Here is an 18,894-nt window from a genome sequence, read left to right as displayed (position 1 = left end):
ATTCTACTTAGGCAATGCAAAACTGTCTTGTCTTTGGGCACATGTAATACATATTTTATTCTCTTTCTTTCTCTTCACTGTATCTTTATATATACAGTACTAGACATACGTAAATCAATATATATAAGCTGCCACAAACTTGTGCCTGATTGTAAAATGCAAAACATATTGAAGAGAAACTAGATAACAAAAAAGATGAGGAAAGTGTTTTTTATCAAAATAACAAAGCTACATATGTTATTTGGAAGTGATTCAATGCTGCTGTTAATTTAAAATGCAATATTTTTTATGGCTTCAGAGTAGTTCCTACTAATCATTACAGGGAAGAGTGTTTTTGTGTTCATGCAGGCACGCTGGGATGGCCTGACAGGGCGCATAACCTTCAACAAAACAGACGGCTTGCGGAAAGATTTTGATTTGGACATAATTAGCCTCAAGGAGGAAGGAACAGAAAAGGTAACCAGATCGTTTGTAAAACAATGACAAAACTCTAATTTGACAGGGGCATAAGAGAGTCCATTCTCTGCAGCTTGGATCTCCCGTGCTTGGCGTAAAAACCACTATTCACAAGATTATTTAAGTCAAAGTTAAAACAGAGCTACTAAGATTGTTTTGTTATTTTACAATGTGTACTTTGCATTTCAAGGTATGGGATGGGAATTTGGGACTGGCAATAATTGTCTGAATGGGAATAATTATTTTAAGTGCACATTATCCTCAGTTCATGCCACTGTAACTTAGTCTGGTAAATTCGTGTATATAGATAAAACCTAGGCGTATCTTACATGTATGTCTTTTAATAAATGTGACATGAGGGAGAGAGGAAAGAAGGTGATTGAGTAATAACCCCAAAAAGAGTTGAGATATTAAAAATTCTTCATGTTTTTGAGATTATATCAGTTATTTTTCTCTTACATCCCTAACTGCTTATCATAAATTGCACTGAAATGATGAGACTACACGGGACTGAGTGAGTTGTAGCATCTTTGTTTGAAAACAGAAAGTTCTGCATGATACAATTTCAGAAACTGGTTCTGCATTCAAACAAAAGACAAATAAAATTCACATTCCTTCAGGACACTCAGGGAAGCATGCCTCTGGGAAAAAAAAAATCCATGTCAAAGGTCTTGTTTTCCTTACTTTACCACTTATAAATTCTCCTGAAGATGCAGAGGTGTAAGGCAGGGAGTGCTCCTTGACTTGCAGAGACCATAGGAAAAGGCCCAAAGTCACGGATGCTTTTGGCCCTGTTTTACTCTAGCCGGACAGCATTGCTGCTGGCATCTGAACCCCATCATGGTCAACCAGGATCTGTGCTGGAGACTGAGGGGGTCTTGCAGGGCCCTGGAGGGAGGCAGGATGGCCTTGCCCTGGCCCTCAGCCACCAAACATGGGCTTCCAACGGGCACCACAGGGCTCCCTCCCCAGGAGCTGGTTGCTGTGGGCATCCAAAAATCCCTAACCCAGGTAACACCACCAGCTCATGTCAGCTGGAGACATCGTTGTCCCTTACTCTGCGTACACTGGCTTGACGCCGAATGATAATTGTTAATGGGTTAATTGAGACTTTAAATGTAATTGCTCCCACATGGCTCTCCAGTCTGGTTCTCTTTTCATTTTTAATGAAGCACTCTGTTTATTTCTCTCTGTACCAAGGCTGCTGGCGAGGTTTCTAATCATTTATATAAAGTGTGGAAGAAGGTTTGTACACAAAAAAACCTTTGGGCTGGGTCTTCAGACTCATCCTTTGGGTTTTGACAGTGACTTTCATATTGCAGTTTAGAGACAACAGTCTATCTGAGAGTATGACTTTTTCTGGTAGAATAACCTTCATCCCAATTTAAGACACTGTTAATTCCAAATAGTAAAAAGATCTTGGCAGGATTCAGCTTTTTCACCAAATTTTTTTTTGTTTTAATTATTATTTTATTTCTTGGGAGCTGTGCCTTTCCTCTCTTTGAGTAGAGGCTCCTGGCTGCAGAAAAAGCAGTCTTTTTCTCACCTATTATCAGGAGGGATCCTGATTCATCTAAGGTTCACGACAAGTAGTAAATTTACACCATTTCAGATGTGTATTTACATCAGCAGCAAGGACTGCTTTAACATGCAGGCTTGGGGGGGTTTTTTGCCTCCCACAAAATGCATACTGTGCAGGCAAAGTTCAAGCATTGTTGACTCAAAATTCTGATGAGTGTGTTATTAGCTCCTTACAGAAAATTATGTAGATGATTAGGTGGGTGCTGTCACTCACTAACATATGGAAATGGGAACTAAGCTTGTTCATAAAAGATCTAAATTACCCCAGGAGTCTTAGCCCTCTTTTAACATGAGGTGCCTCTGCCTGGTGGAAAAGGCACCGAAGTGGGAATCAGAGACCAGCTCCATGCACTGATCACCACTGGAGGTACAACCCACAGTTGCTGTACTGTAAGGAGAAGAAAACAACTGCATTCACCCTGTTTAAAGTGTTCTGGAGTCACAAGATAAAAATTTCTTACAACGCTTAGAATTGTTTTTTGTATATATTTCACACAAATCTTATTATTTCCCACCCCTCCCACCTACACAGTTAAAAAAGGTTGTGGTTTTGGGTTGTTCTGTGAGGGATTTTAATACTACAGAGTACACCAGTGCAAAACAATCTATAGCACTCTTTTAGTTGTTCTTATAAAGCACATATTTAATAACCTTGTTTTAATCTTCAGTGAATCAGGCTAAGGCACAAAGGCACCCCATTTCCCTCATTACTGATGAATAGATCATCCTACCTGACATGCAGAACGCTATTGAACCAATCTCACTTTTGACTCTAGGCATTTCGTGCTACGCTGAATTGATTTAAACCAAATTACAATTGGTTCAGAGCACAGACTTACTGAAAAGGGCTTATGACACCTCTCAAGCTTGTCACTAAACTGCAATAAATCCCCTGGATTCACCATAGTGATGTACTACCTTGGCCTCATTCTTCCAGTGCCCCTCCGACCTCCTCCATCGCTCTAATCAAGGTTGACCTGCGGTGTCATTCTTTTATCCAGACGTAGAGTGGTTTCCTGGTGTATTTTGTATGCACTGTGACTGTGTCGCTCCATGTTCTTCATGGTTGTTCTCCTCTTCCCTGCTGCCAGCCGATAAAAGCATATCAAGTCAGTAACAGCGAGCAGAACGGCTTTTTGATTAAGTCAGCCACCTTGGTGCAAATTCAAGGACACTGGTTATTTACTATATTCCTGGCACAGGCTATCATAATATCCAACCTTTTATTTCGTATGTACTTTTCGGATCAGTTTCCCAACCTGGTCTAGTTTTGGAAACAAAGGGAATGATTGATAAATGCTTGAAAAAATAAATTAAAAAAATGGCATGACTATCCCCATTGAGCATACTTTGGAAAAAAAGTTTGTGAAAGGCAAAAGCAACGGAACCCAGGGACAGAAACCCAAAGTCTGTTTGAAATTATACAGTTGTTATCCCAAATCCACACTCAGCAGGCACAAACTAATCTGCTGGGTTTGGTACAAAGGCAACACAACCTCCGTCTCGGTTAACAACCAAAGAAAAAGAGTCCTGGGTCTGAAATGACTGAGCATCTGATGGCAGACAGAGACCTTCAGTACACAGGAGGTGTCAGTGGATTTTGTCTTAGATTTACTTGGCAGCTTCACTGGCAATCCCAGCAGGGAGGATCTGGAAGCAGATCCTTCCTGGGTAGAGCTGAAACATGCTGGCAGAGCGGCCGGCGATGCAAATGGCTCTGTGGATGGCCAATGTCAGTCCCCCACGCCATCCGTTTGGTGCTCTCCACAAATGTCCAGATATAAACCAAACTGCCTGAGCCAGCCCCTTGCCCAGAGTTTTCTCACATCAGCCCTCAGCCATGCTGTGTATGTAAATCCAAAGGCAAAAAAAGAAGATGCTTTCAGATTGTGTTTATGTTAAGTAAATATTTATCTGAATAAGTCAACATGGTTATAATTTCTGCCCTCACAAGGCGTAGACCCAAATCCACTGAAATCACAAAGATCTTTCCCTTGAGGCTTTGGGTTGGACATTAAATACAGGAATTCTTCGCTATCTCTGGGGATAGAAAGGAATTTGTCTTTGGCCGCTTGTATTTCCTGAGCAAATACTAATCAGTAGGTGAAACGGTATCACCTTGCTAGCTCGGTCATATATCGTAGTCAAGAAATGACAGAATAATCTTTGCTAAACCTGCTGAAGGCACAGTGGAAGCAAAAGGCCAGTGCATCCATCAATCTGCTTCAACATATTTATTCAAGATTTTAATCTGTTGTATTGGAAAAGAGAGGTCTTGCCATATGTTTCAACTCTACCATTTACAAAAGTAAAAAAAAAAAACACAGAAAAATAGACATTTGACATTTTTTAGCAGGAAACAAAGTCAACGTGTTCCACTTCTGTAGCAAATTGGCTAATACACCACTGTATTGACATGCCTTATACTCTTACAGCTTACTCATTTCCACCTGCTTTTGAAAGGGCGATATGTTCCCTGTGTTTTCTAAATCAGCCATTTGATGTTGCTGCCTTATTCAGATCTACAGCTGTTTCCCTTCTCTAGCTTTTTGTGCTGCTGCTGTCTCTTTCTGTGGTGACTAGAACCAGAGCGCTCTTCCTAGGCGGTAAGCGTTTAGGGAAATGTTTCGGCTTGCTGGGGCTAGGCAGCCGCTCACCTGCTCTCTTTTGCGCAGATTGGGGTTTGGAACTCATACAGTGGCCTTAACATGACAGACAGCAACAAGGACCGATCAACCAACATCACAGATTCCTTGGCTAACCGGACGCTTATTGTCACCACCATTTTGGTAAGTCTCGCTGGGCAGAGGTGGCACCACCACCCGCACTGTGGGATGCAGGTGTTGCTGATGGTGGCTCTCTGTGGCCACCTTTGCCACCTCCGCCCTGCACTCCACGGCTGTTTTCCTCCACGCTAAACAATGTTTTGTTAAAGTACCCTGTTTGCAAGCAAATTTTTTGATTTAGACTCGGAATCGACATACACATTCATCCATCCACAAGATGGATTCAAAAATGCCCCATTGCCAATGGAACCTTTTAGGAACCTCCACCTCCAAAATTGTTTAGCTTACTTCAATATTTCAGAGATGACCCCTGCATGCTTTTTTTTCCCCAAAGAATTAACGCATGCAAATACTCAGCTTTGCAGTCTGTGTTTATACATCCTTGCTTTTTACTGAAAGTGAGACGAAGAGGACTGAAAGAAAGGAGCAAACAGTGGATAGACAGATTGAGGTATGACCTTACTATGATAAATGGAAAATATGCAACTGGGTGTTCAGAAGTTGTTCAGCCTCATGCTTTCTGCCTGGCCAGTAAAGCCACTTTTTTCAATTACTCTGCCTAATTCCTCAGGAGGGAAAGCGCTCAAAGGGTCCCTCTACACTCCTCTTCTATTGCCAGAGGTCTTTTGCCACATTAAACTGCAGAAACCTGCTTTCCCTGACATTCTGTCCAAAATCCTTTAAAAAGAAAAGCAACAAGGTAGTTTGCAATCTACTTGTGCTGTTCTCCATTCTCTCATATGAATACCTGCTCAACTCACAGCTATTTTATACATTTGAAGATTTTTTTCAATAAAGATTTATTTATCACAGAATATCCAGTTTTAGATTCTCCTTCTTCTGTTATTTAGGCTTCTCTCTCCTTCAACATCCCTTCCTGTCCCTTAGGGTGGGACAATGTAGAGTACAGACCTTGTATCTGATTTTGGAGCTGCTAAGCACTACTTTAATTAAAGCTCATGGGAGCTTTGAATGGTCTGTTCCACTGAAAATTAGGGCGTTTATGCTTATCATTAATTGATTCAGTCAACTTGTTAACACACCTAAACCAGGTTTTAATGGACACGGTAAATTACTGGTTTCCGTGTAATTGCAATCCATTTATAAAATATTCACATAATTTAGAGAAGCTGATATAATCTGAAACAAGCCTCATTTCTATTGCTACATGTCTGCTGTCTTTTTCTATAGGAAGATCCCTATGTTATGTACAAGAAGTCTGACAAGCCCTTGTATGGAAATGACAGATTCGAGGGTTACTGCCTGGACTTACTAAAGGAGCTGTCAAATATTTTGGGCTTCATCTATGAGGTCAAACTAGTTTCTGATGGTAAATATGGAGCCCAGAATGACAAAGGAGAGTGGAATGGGATGGTCAAAGAACTCATAGATCATGTAAGATTGAATCCTTCTCTCTTTATTCTCCTTTCACCTGTGGTATTTTGTATGAAGCCAGCCTAAATGAAATGTTTGCATTGGTTTTCCTTTTTTTTAGAGCCTCTGCTCTGTCTTTATTGCCACTTGTCAGAGTAGGAAGTTGCGTCAGTATGTCTGAACCAACAGTTCGCGTGTGTTGGGGGGAACCTCCACCTGGGGTGGGGCAGCGGGCACTGAGCTAGCACAGGTCCTGCCCACCCCTTGGCTACAAACTTCAATGCCAAGCTCACCTCTGATCTGTGGATGTAGCCCCCGCCCAGACGCTGTGCCAGTCCTCACTGGCAGTCTGCCCCCTTGCGCAGGACTGAGCCCCACATCACACCTCTCCTACTCACATGAAAGTCACGAATATCCCTCTGCCTGCAAAAAGAGAGAGATGAATATCATGTACCCAGTAATAGCCTAGCAATGTTAAATTTTGTCACACACTTCAGATTTATAGTCGAATTTGGTTTAGTTTTTAATGCTTGGGGGGAAAAATGGAAGGAATAGTATTGCGTTTGCTGAACATGAAAAAGAATGAGTATTTTCCCATTTGTGTTTTCAGAAAGCTGATCTGGCCGTTGCTCCTCTCACTATTACCTATGTAAGAGAGAAAGTAATTGATTTTTCCAAGCCCTTCATGACGCTGGGAATCAGTATCTTGTACCGGAAGCCCAATGGGACAAACCCTGGTGTTTTCTCCTTTTTAAACCCTCTTTCTCCTGATATTTGGATGTATGTTCTCCTAGCCTGCCTTGGAGTCAGTTGCGTCCTCTTTGTCATTGCAAGGTAAGTCACAAAAGTAGTTTTAGATGCATCCACATTAACTACCTGTCCTCCCATAGGTGTTGCATGCGCTCTGCAAAGTAGACACAGTATAATACTATCCTAAGGGTTTTATCCAGTCCTAAAGCATAACGTTCTAGAAAGTCTCTTGGTATTTTCACATCTACACTGCTATCACTTTTGTATATTGCAATGTGATGAGATTCTACTTTCCTTAAGGGCTGAATGGACAGAAATATCCAATGAAATGCGTCAGCCTTTCTTTGCCAGTACACAGCACCTCGGCAGACTACATGTTGCAAAGCAGTTTATATTACTTGCATGTAAGCACTTCTCTTTTCCACTAGCAGTGCATACAGTTAAAAGGTAAGAAAGAGGATGTGAACGTATTTTTGCTGAAGGATGTTAATTAGCTCAGCTAACTTCCCCTTGAAAATAAGAGATAACGTGACTGGGAACCTAAGGGGACAATCTGCAAGGTGAAGTATACCCCAGGCTCTCTCCCTGCGCAGTCCTGAGGCGCACCCTGCCTGTCAGTGGCAGGCTCCCAGTGATGTTCCCTATTCCAAAAAATCAGGAAATAAACACATACGCACCACTTTTCCAAATGAAGCCAAAAGCTCATAAAGTTCTCAAAGGCAGGTGTGCCACAAAGGTTCTGGGCCAGTGGACCACAGTCACATCTCCAGAGGGGCAGCAGAGTACTCTATACCCTTACGATTGAGCTTTACCTTAAAAACTCTGAACAGCTGATATGGTTTCACAAACCGGATACGAGCTACTTATCATGGCCTCAGACACCATGGACCACAGTCCAGGAGTCAGTTGCTCTAGGGCTTTGAATGAGAGCAAACCAAATTTGAAGGAAAATGAACTTAGAAACTTGTTAGAGGAAATTGATCGTTTGAAGCATACCTTTTTGCATACTCCTCAATAAACCTGGACTCTGAACTGGCATAGTTATTGTCCTTTTCTTCAGATAGTGACCTTGGAATCTAATTTCCAACTCTGTTTATTTAATCTCATCCCATCCTTCATTTTTTCCTATTCATAATTTAAAACATAAATATCTTTACTAGTGCTTCACAGAGATTCATGTTTTGGTTTTGTTTACTGAGGATCCCTAATCAAGCTTTTCCCCACTTCTGTTGTGTATTGATTTGCATATACATCAACATAATATTCCACATTAATAAAGTGCATGGAAAATAGCCTGAGAAAACATTTATACTATGAAATATAAGAACTGAAGTGATTAATCATTGGAAGTCCACACATTCACATCACAGCAAAAGTAACAGAAATGCTGCAGTTTTTATTTCAAATGATTGCATTCAACTTTAAGAAGTAAGCAATAATGTGTATGCTGCAACGTATGCGTACATATACCTCATTCAAAAGTCATAAAATAATTGTAATCAGAATCATTAATTCTGATAATATAGCACATTGTGCCTGACTTCCACTTCTGTGTGAGCCAGGCCAACTGAAGCTCTTGCTGCTTTTCCTCTGATTCACTGTTTTCTTTTAATCAAGAGACACAGCCCTGCAAAACCTTTATTCACAAGACCGGTCCTGATGAGAGTGACTGGCCTCAAACATACATTTCTCCATGGTTCACTGAACAACCCTTGTTCCAGATGGACAACCTATGGGAACGCTTTGCTTGTTTGCATGTTTCTATACCAGTACCAAAGTACAGAAATTTGTGGGATTTGCTTTTTCCTTTAAACTGCTAGGACTGTGGAGAAGGAGGAGGGAATCAGAGGAGGAGAGGTCATGGGTTAACTTATTAGTGTTGGCCCTACGTGAAAAGAAAGAGTTCATCCATCCCTGGCAGCTATGGGACTGTATACAATTAGTCATTACTTCCCACAAGCTCTTGCAGTGGCTCACTGTACCATAAATAAGAACTCTTACTGTACGCAAATCATGATCTCATTCATGACTAATATTAAATCTGCTCGACTGTGACAGATTGACTTTTCTGCGGTTGTGTGCCAAGACTAAAAACATCCCACAGTCCTCTCCACCTCAGAACAGGCAGAAGGGAATACAAAGCCTGAGTTATCCTCCGCACTTTTATTTTTTAAAATAACAGCATCAACTTTGCAAGAATAAATAAGCATCGGGGTTCGTCTGTCTGCTCGCAGAGCTGCCTACATGCAGATGCGTGGCCAGGAGCAAACCAAAGGGAAATGCACCGGGAAACTCACAAATCATCAGCTGTGAAACCTGTTTGCTTTTCTCTCATGGCTGTTAAATATTGCTCCAAATCAGAGTGTAGCCTTTGGGCAAATCCATAGGTTTGTCCTATGTAACTGTGTTATGTTTTGTTTCTTAAATCTTTCTAAAAAGCAGTAGTTCCAGGAGCAGCGTAACTAATGGACCCTGATTTCCCTGCAGATTGGTGTCTCATGGTGAATTGCGATCGCCAGTTGAAGTTTGTTTGTCTGTTTGTTTGCTTTCCCTGCAGCTGAAGGATTTATAGGCGATCTTTCCCATGCGGATTAACTAATACGTAACAAGTTGTGAGCTCATCCTGCAGCTTCTCTCCTAGTGGGGCTACCACTGCAATGTTTCACAACACTTGCAGGAGCGTAATAACCTCTAAGGCCTCTACCTATTTGCCAAATGTGGCTAAAATTATCTAAAAGGCTGACACGTCGTTGAAGGTATAGACGCCCCCACATTCATAATACACAGCACAAAGCCCAACTTGTAACAACTTAAATATATCAAGTTTGCATATCATTCTCATAACCCACCTATTTTAGGAAAAGAGGAAAAGAACCCACTAGTTCAGCAAAGTAGTTAACATCATTTTCTGAATGGTTACATTTTTTCTGACATAAATGGTTTTTTTGAACCGATGCCTAAAAGCAGAGCCTAATTAGATTGTGACTATATAGGCTGAAGTACACAAAACTGTGTTCACATGTCATCTTAATTTACTTTAGACTTCATAAATTTTAATTTACTACAAGAAGCTAAGCAATTCTTACAGTCTATGTCTAGAGCTCTTCATATCTTCGAATACGTCAAGATTTCTGCAAGATTTGCCAAGTGTTTCAGCAAATATTGGTTAGATTAGTTTTAAGAACCTCAGTAAGCATCCACTTTTTAACAGTGCCATAGTAAATTAAATGGTTAACAGTATTTTGACATCAGTTCATGGAAGACAAATAATTGGGAATAATTTTCACAGACTGGGATAATCTTCCAGTTCTTTCTTCAGACTTTTTGGCAACTGAATAATTTCTCATTTGTCTTTGAGCCTTATGTAGCCCTGTCATTGTTACACTAATTTTTAAACTCAAACACTGAAGCTTTTATCACTGTGAAGGTTTACAGACTGACAAAGCTCTTTTCCTGTTCAGTGAATGAACGTGGCACTTTCTGCCAAAATTTCCCTTTACTGCTAATGCCATATCAGCTGTGCTGTTGGAGTCGATGGTAGCACTAGGTAGCTGAGGTCACCACCAGAGGTGAATAATGTCACACAGAGCCTATATAGGTTGCTTAGGCGACCTTGAACATCTCATCTTTATCAGAAACTTCAGCATAGCCACTGCTGAAGGTCCAAAGAGGGAGAAAACCAGGGGGCAGGAAAGAGAAACAGGAACCAGGACAGGAAAACAGAAGGCCTGAGCAGTGAAGCAAAGCAGAATTGTAAACCAGCCTCTTCTTAGAGTTCAGCACAGCAATAGAAACACAAGAAGAAAATCAGCTTTGTTTCAAGGTGAAAAAGAAACATATACCCTAGTACCACATTAAAATATATACCCACAGCTATAAAAATCTTTCCAGTCTGGCAGAAAGAGTTTTGCTGCCAGAACTTCATTGCCACTGTCTAGCAACTGCCGTTTTGCTCTTTTGGTGATGGAGACATTTGGTCCAGCCTACTGAACGTGGTTGTTGTGCTGCCTGAAACGATACAAGACCCCAGCCTCGGGCTTCCCAGTCAGGTTGGAAGGAGTTATTTGTGCACGTTCTTACAGTCCCATGCTAACTATACTCGAGGACCCTGCGGGTGAACGCTCAGCATGGGACCTCTTCACTTCTATGGCGGTCGGCAGCTTAGGCAACCTACAGGTCCTAACTCTGGGTCTCTCGTTAAGGATGTGTTTCCCCACATGTGCACGAACTGAGTTGGGACCAATTTTGTTACTCCACAACAGTTGTTTCCATTATTCCAGCACAAATTTGAAACATATAACCCGATAACTGCTTTTTTTTTAAACCAGTGTATGCAGAACTGCTGTATCTTGAATCTGAAAATTGCGCCTGTGTCACAATTTTTAATACCATGATACTAGTAATGGTAATATTGTGCAGCTAATGGCATCCTAAGCTACTTACTGTTTCAGTTAGTGGGTTCATTACTATCAGAGCTCATTACTCCAGCTAAGCAAGGCCCTCTGCTTGCAACCCTGCATAAACTCAGTGCTTAATTATATAGTTGAAACAGTAATTAAAATGTATCGGCGTGACATTGTCAATTAAAGCTATATTCATAAACTTCATGAGAAAGCGTGCAGCAAGCCCGGCAGGGGTGGGAAGCAGCAGCAGTCGAGGCACCTTGGGGAGACGTGGTCCTTAAGGCAGCTCTGCCAAGATGGAGGGGCAGGAGGGGCAGCGCTTGCAGTTGCAGGACGGCGTGTGCAGGGAACAGAGTGGAGTTCTTCCGTTAAAGGCAATAATCCTCCGCGTAATTCTCTTCCCGCAATGCTGACAACGTGGCCCTACGCCTTTCGGGCCCTGCGATTGCTCCCAAATGCCTTCAAATGACTTCGGCAGGCAGAGCGCGTTCAGCATCCAGCATCTCAACTACGTACAGCTGGCCATGGTTGCCTTTAGAGGGCTGCTAGTCCTTCAGTATTTCCTAAAGGCCTTACTAAGGAACAGCTACGTGGCTTCCAGTTGTCCCTCCACCCACCCCCAGCCCCTGCAAATGTCTGTCTGTCTGTCTGCTGGCGGTGTGGGAAGGAGAGCCGTGGGGCGTTGCGGCAGCCTCTAAGCCCAGCACGGGAGGAGGGAGCGAGGCGTAGGCCGGTGCTGGGTCCGGGACCGTGCGAAGGGCTCTTGGCCCCGCAGCGCAGCTCCACAGCTTGCAGGAGGCAGCTGCGAGACGTCCCGCGGACAGCCTTTCAGCTGGGGTTTTCTTTTTTCGCCTTCCCTTCATTAACCTCCTCTCTTTGTGCGTTGTTCAGCAGGTTTGCTGCCGCTGTGTGTACTCTATTTGATGTTTACAGATTGTTTCTGTTAACTGCCACAGGTTTACACCATATGAATGGTATAACCCCCACCCGTGCAATCCAGACTCAGATGTGGTGGAAAACAATTTTACTTTACTAAATAGTTTCTGGTTTGGAGTTGGAGCTCTCATGCAGCAAGGTACACCGGTTACACTTCGTTATCGCACACGTCCCACAGTCTGCTCAAGGGCTTCTGTGCTGGTAAACTCCACCCTCTGTAAATACAGCATATACTGTAAAACCCGATCTCAGAAACTAAGCGGTAGAATACAGGAAGAAAACGACGTGCTGCTGCCACCAGGAGCAGGCAGAGGAGGGGACCCTGTGAAACCCAGAACAGGGAGGCAGCAGGAGGCAGGAGGGGAAGCACCTGAGAGAAAGGGAAGCAGACAGGGCCGCACGGGAGTTTCTGGAGCTGAAACGTAAAATAATGACAGGAGGGATATGAAGTGCTTCATGCTGAAGTTGAGTGTATTGGTACAAGAGGTTTGGCGACAGGAAAAGGTTGGGCTCCATCCCAACAGAAGCAGTAACAGCCTTAGCTACCCTAGAAAAACTGTTTTAACTGCCAAACAAAAAAAAAAAAAGATGCTCTTTCTTCAGAAAGGTTGTTAAGTTTGTTGGCATTTGTCAAACACTTTGTTTAAAACCAAAACCAAACCCAAACTTTTTTTTCTATGGCTTTTCTGCAGGTATGAGTCCCATCCTTCTGTAAATGCATCCAACCCTAGAAGCATTAACTTAACCCAGTCACAAGTCCCTGTTGGTGATGATTTTGGAAACAGCTGACGTTTTGCTCAGTTGACAAGGAAGGGCAGTGAAGCTTACTCCATGTGGGAAGTCAAACAGATATGTGTACTAAACACATTTGTTTATGGCGTGTATGTTCTAAGGTTTCCAGTTAAATCACTATTCACCAAAACTGGGGTCCACTGAAAAGAATGAAAATATTTTCTGACAAACATTTCAAGTTGAATCAAAGCTGAACAAAAAAAACCCCACCCCACAGCAACAACTAAAAAGGCAATTCAGAGGAAAGCCCAGCAGTACCTTGGTATTAAATTCCTAAACATTTAAGTAAGGAAAATAAAATCATCTCTGCATTCATCCAGGTACAGTTTATTCTTCCCTCTTTAACAGAAATGAGTAGCAGTAAAAAAAAAAACAAAACATGATGAGGATTTTTCCTAGATATGCTTGGGAATAAGTTTTGTATTATACCTAAGATGCACTTGCTTTTATTGGTGCACTAATGTATTGACAGGACATAGAGCTTCCTCACAGAAATTACTTTGAAGGAGGTTGGGTGAAGGAAGAGCCGTTCTGTTTCGCTTTTTTGTTTTGTTTTCCTTCCAATTTATCAGTAAAACACAGGCTGAGGTTTTACAGTATCAGGCAGGTGTGTGTATATAACTGTGATTGCCCTGTGTGTGAAAGTGACCCAGGATTCTGTGTTTCGATGTACTGCCTTTTTTGGAGTTTACCATCATCCACAGCAAACTGTGGGATGCAGTGTCTGCTCGTTACCACTACCTTGGGTACATGACAGTCAGCCCCAACCAGACTCTGCTTGTCTTTCAAGAAGATTAAAAACAAAACAAAAGAAAGAAAGAGAGAGAGAGAGAGAGAGAGAAATAAAGAAAGAAAGAAAAAAAAACATTTGTAAGGCAACACAAATGTTTCCATGTACAAACTTGTGGTGCGTGTGATTGTAAGTGCATCATTGTTAATGTGAAGAGTTTGAACATGATGTGAATGGTTGTGAAACTCTGCATCTACCGTTATGCTCTTTCTTGTTGGCAGCAGCTGCTTGTTATGCTTGATTGGAAGCCACTTGTTATTAAATTTTAAAATGTGATGATCAGACTTTCTCTTTTCTACAGAGCGTGAGCAAAGTCTGGATCAGGATTGGCTGTCATGTCTGCCATAAAAAGGCACTAGAGAGACTTCAGCAAGTATTGTCTCTGAACCCCGAGTCTTGCTAGCAACGTTTTTTATTTAGACGTTACTTCCCCTGTTTTTCCCCTGAAAGTCTCAGATGTGTTATGCATACTCTGAAAGCATCCAAACAGGGCACATTTCATCCAATCCATTCAGAAAAAAACCATCACTTTCAGAAAGGCAAGCTATCCGTCAGAGCCCCAGTTCAGCCAAGCGATGGGTCAGACCAGGACTATCCCGGTAAAGAGAAGGCTCAGGGCAAAGGCGGTGAGCGTGGAGCATATATTAGTGCTTTTCGCTGGAGTCAAGGCCCTCGAAAAGGTGAACGTTGAAATAATCATGGGAGTGATCAAAAGAGATGCCGGGCTCGCTTGGTTCAGCTGGGAGCAGAGTGCGCTCAGCACCTCACAAAAGCAGAACCGTAGCTCACTGCATAATTAATACACTCTGGCGTCTTGAGCTTAATTGAACTGAATGTATTCTGCTGCTTTTTCCCAAACAACTTTTTGCTAGAGGAAATCACAGGAGGTTTGGCATCTCACCCCACAAATTGAGCACACAGGAGTTCTCCGCCTACTCTCTTGTGCTGCTGTAAGTCTGCGCCGGCAGATTTCATGGTTGCTTGTTAAGATATCTGCAAGGTATCTGGCTATTGTGCGTTACTGGGATGTATATGTCAGAGCTAGGTATTACGTCAGGGTCCAAGTGTAGAAATTATATTTTTATAGCTGTCTAAGCTTAAAAAAACCCAAACCTTCAGGATGACCTGAATCAGCACTCCTAGAAGCCAGCTTTTGCAGGTCAACCCCAGCTTAGAAATAAACACACACTTTTCCTGAGAGCAACAATACAAAAACGGAAGAGATTTCATCGTACTGGAAAAAAATAATCTAGTCTGAAAAGCAAGAAAAATACAACAGACCACAAACATAAACCCAGACAGAGCTACAGCTCTTGAAACGGGTACATTTGGACTCAGAAATTTCAAGCGAGAGTTTCTGCTTTTAGACTGCTGGCTTAATTTGAAATCCGTGCAGCACCAGGGCTGCACAGGGCTGCACAGGCAGAGCATCTGCTCTTGCAGTTTGGCAATTCTGTCAACCTACTCAAACCCTTGGGCTATGCTTAGCTTTGACCTTTAAGAGACATGTCTATGTGTTTGTTTACAAAGCTAAGTTAAATCTGTTTGTTGGTTGTTTGGAAAGTTTTTACCCTTTTGGTCTTTCCCCCAAAAGTCACATTCAGAGTTTATGCAAAGTCTGAAAATATTCTCTGTAACATGTTTAGATTTCTTACAGAAATCATTAAATTGCTGGGGAGAGACAATATGTCAACACATTTTTCCAGTGATAGAAATACGTTTGTCACATGAAAAGCTTTACGTGCTGAGATCTCCATTCACAGGCACTTAAGTACTTTCTTAAGTCCATCCTTCATCAACAAGATAATTATGCAAAGGCTTAACTTTGAAGTCAAAAGTATTCAGGTGGCTCTCTAAGTGCTTTGCTGAACCAGATTCTTGAATCCCACAGAATGAGCTAAGTTCAGTGGGGATGCCTCCAGAAAAAAAAACAGCACAAAACTTGCATCAGAATGCTTAGAAATATGAGTACCTGTGAGGCTTAAATACAGTTTGTCTGAGATGATTAGAAGCCGTTTCAGCGCACTTAACACCCACTCGTACTGTTCTGTAGGGTTTTATGACAATGGCAGATCACTTTTATATTTGTCCGTGTGACATGCCGGCAGATCTGCTAAAACCTTTTCAGCAGGAATGAGTGTTAAATACACTGTCCAAAATTTTGCATTGCCCTGTGGGTCCAAAGGATACGTCCATTCACCCTCTGAATTTTCAAACCGCACGTTTGCAATAAGACGTGTTCTGGGTTCTGAGCCCAGGTTCACACAGGTTGATGAGTTCACTGGAACCGTATTGATCGCCCTGTTTCTGCTTAGGTGTGTCGATAGGATGCACAGGGCAGGTTTCTCTCGTAAGGGATTTCTGCCAGGTAGCTTGTAAGCAGAGTAGCATTCTGCTACAGATCTCTAATTAAAAAATTGATTACAGTACACTGGCAAAAAGGGATTCAGGGAACAGACAAAAATACTAGCGTAGCTTGCTGGGGATGTAAGAGGTTAATACCACAGTGAGCATTAGCTCAGAGATCTAATGGGGCTTAGACCCAAGGATAATTCCATTTGTCATGTATCATGGCATACATCCCCTTCACAGTGTGTTACCATTATAAATGTTAGCTGTGCATCTGTGAGATTATTGTTTAAATCATTTTATCATGCTACAGCTCATAAAAGCATTCTGTGCCTAAAAACAGTCTGTGGTATCAGGAAAGGCATCTTTCAGCACCCTTTTAATATGATTGTTTTGATGATATTGTAACAGGATCAGAGCTGATGCCCAAAGCTCTTTCTACCAGAATAGTTGGAGGAATATGGTGGTTTTTCACCTTAATCATAATCTCATCCTATACTGCCAACCTGGCTGCCTTCCTGACCGTGGAGAGGATGGAATCCCCCATCGACTCAGCAGATGATTTGGCAAAGCAAACCAAGATAGAGTATGGGGCTGTTAGAGATGGATCCACAATGACCTTCTTCAAGGTAAGATGGCATCAGCCAGCTCTGTACGGTCAGACTGACTCATGGCCCTCCAGTGCTAAAGGGTGAGGTGGAATCGTAACACTTGGAAGGATTAGTATAATAGGTAAATACATCATTTGCCCAAATCCATAGAGGATTCTTCAGCAATATTAATGTAAAAGACGGGAGATTTTCCCCCAAGACATATGGAGAAATAATCTGATGCTATACTGCTGTGAGGGGCAAACTCATGCCTTTGATGGGAGAATCTGAAGGGGACGAGGGCATGGACATGGGAACAGTCTGCTCCAGGTTGCTTCTCAGGGTGGGATCTCAGCTTCTTACAGCCACTTGGCTAAGATCACTTCTGAAGGGCATGTTTGCACCAGAAAAATACTGCAGGCAGTCAAAATGCAAGGTTTTTTGTCCCTTTTTTAAAATGGTCCGTGGTCAATATTACACAGACTATTAATATATGGGCCACATACGCACATGAAGACATCTGTAAGTAAAAGATCATTTTCTGTGGCTAATTGCTTTGTAGATAACTGCAATTTTTTTTTCACTATTAGTATTAATTACATAAAAAATGGGTTAATCTCATAAAATGTCAACGTAAAAGCCAACAAGCTATAAATATAGCATATACGCAGAAAAATCCCGTGACAATTAGAATTAATTAGCAGCTTCATCGGCAGTCTCAGCAGGGAAGTTAAGCCCTGAATGAACTGGTATCACGCTTTTCACTGTAGCATCTAGGAATGGTGTTTATAGATAGTCAAATATGCCTTTGAAGAGGCTGAAGGGCCATGGGGAAGCAGCATGTGGGGCAAAATAGTAGTCGTGCCACACTTTTGTGTGCAGGAGTGAGCAGCTTCAGCCCCCGGTGCTGGGAACCCAAGCCCCTGCTGCTCCAGCCTGAGCTTTAACCACAAACCCTTCTGCTTCCACACGAGGCAAAGTGCTTCCACGCACGCAGACAAAAAAGGGACGTGGCTAAAGTATTTGGGTCATCTCTCAAAAGGAATGCTTGTCAAGGATGTTTCAATCACGTAACAGATGCGATGGTAGGCTACCCCTGATGGAGCTGTCAGGGGTGAACTGGCCTTGTAATGGCTCTCCTGTGGCTGAATAGAAATGCTTCCACCCTGAAAGAAATGCACAAACCACAGCATTTTCCAGAGCCTCGTTATAGTCAGCTCTTGAAATGATGAGCTGACATTTCCATTAAGATATGCTGGGAAACCCAGCTGGAGATAATCCTGGAAATTGCGTAAGGCAAGTCCTGGACTCCCATCGGGAATGTGAGGCAGTAGGAAGCAGCCTGTGCCACCTTCTGAAGGACTCTGGGAAGCTCCCTTGGTCTACGAGCTCTTCGCTGCCCAGTCACTGTCATTGCTATTCTGAAGTCATGTTCAGTGTCAGAGCGAAACCTTCCAAACCTGTTTTCAGAGGAAATAGCTTCTTTCAGCATGAGAAGTTCAGAACAAATTTCTAGAGCTCTTTCCAGCTTTACACTGATTTTTTTGCACTATTAATCGCTGAGGTTAAAATTTGTAGGCTTAAAAGAATGTAAGCCTTTAAAAAAAAGTTTCAAAGTGATTAAATATTTCTATGCTATACATGCTAGCTGACTCGTGCCTGAAATGCACATATATACAAACATAAGTGAAAGGAGACTGGTTTTAGTAAAGAATGGAGATGGATTCTCTGGCAGAGTGAAGGTGACATAGTGAAAGATAGATGAAAAATACAATTTATCACACTTGTAAACCAGTGAGACACACACAGGGTTATATAAAAGGTGTTATTATTTTTATTACAGAAGCCTTTCAAGATCCTCACAAGATTAGGATTTTTTTACGCTGTCCAAAACTTAAAAAAACAATCAAATCTCTGTATGATAAAGACGACAGGTACCTATGTATGCAAAAGGAAGACTGCATGCTCTGTGAGGGCATGACTTTGCCTCCTTTGGACTGTAAAATACTGCATATGCTTCTTGAGCTAAGTAAGCACACACACGCTCACACACCAGTGAGAGACCTGGGAATGAGGAGAAGGCAGGA

The 18,894-nt window shown here is 42.2% G+C and overlaps 1 protein-coding gene across 4 annotated transcripts in view; it reads left to right on the top strand.

The window, feature by feature from the left end:
* The window catches only part of GRIK1 (glutamate ionotropic receptor kainate type subunit 1), a 174,473-nt gene that overhangs the window by 136,619 nt on the left and 18,960 nt on the right, over positions 1 to 18,894 (top strand). For 2 of the 4 annotated variants that reach the window (XM_074600491.1, XM_074600499.1), the window contains exons 8-13: positions 349 to 456; positions 4,713 to 4,826; positions 6,015 to 6,218; positions 6,808 to 7,031; positions 12,307 to 12,425; positions 16,629 to 16,846. In XM_074600491.1, the coding sequence (XP_074456592.1) occupies positions 349 to 456; positions 4,713 to 4,826; positions 6,015 to 6,218; positions 6,808 to 7,031; positions 12,307 to 12,425; positions 16,629 to 16,846 (987 nt within the window). Of the gene's footprint in view, positions 1 to 348; positions 457 to 1,656; positions 1,702 to 4,712; positions 4,827 to 6,014; positions 6,219 to 6,807; positions 7,032 to 12,306; positions 12,426 to 16,628; positions 16,847 to 18,894 lie in introns of all 4 variants that reach the window. The other 2 variants (XM_074600484.1, XR_012588997.1) reach the window with 2 other exon arrangements.

The sequence above is a fragment of the Larus michahellis genome, chromosome 1 (assembly GCF_964199755.1).
Source record: "Larus michahellis chromosome 1, bLarMic1.1, whole genome shotgun sequence".
Taxonomy (NCBI): Eukaryota; Metazoa; Chordata; class Aves; order Charadriiformes; family Laridae; genus Larus; species Larus michahellis.
Note: the sequence above shows the minus strand (reverse complement) of the source record. Positions and strands in the feature narration are given on the sequence as shown.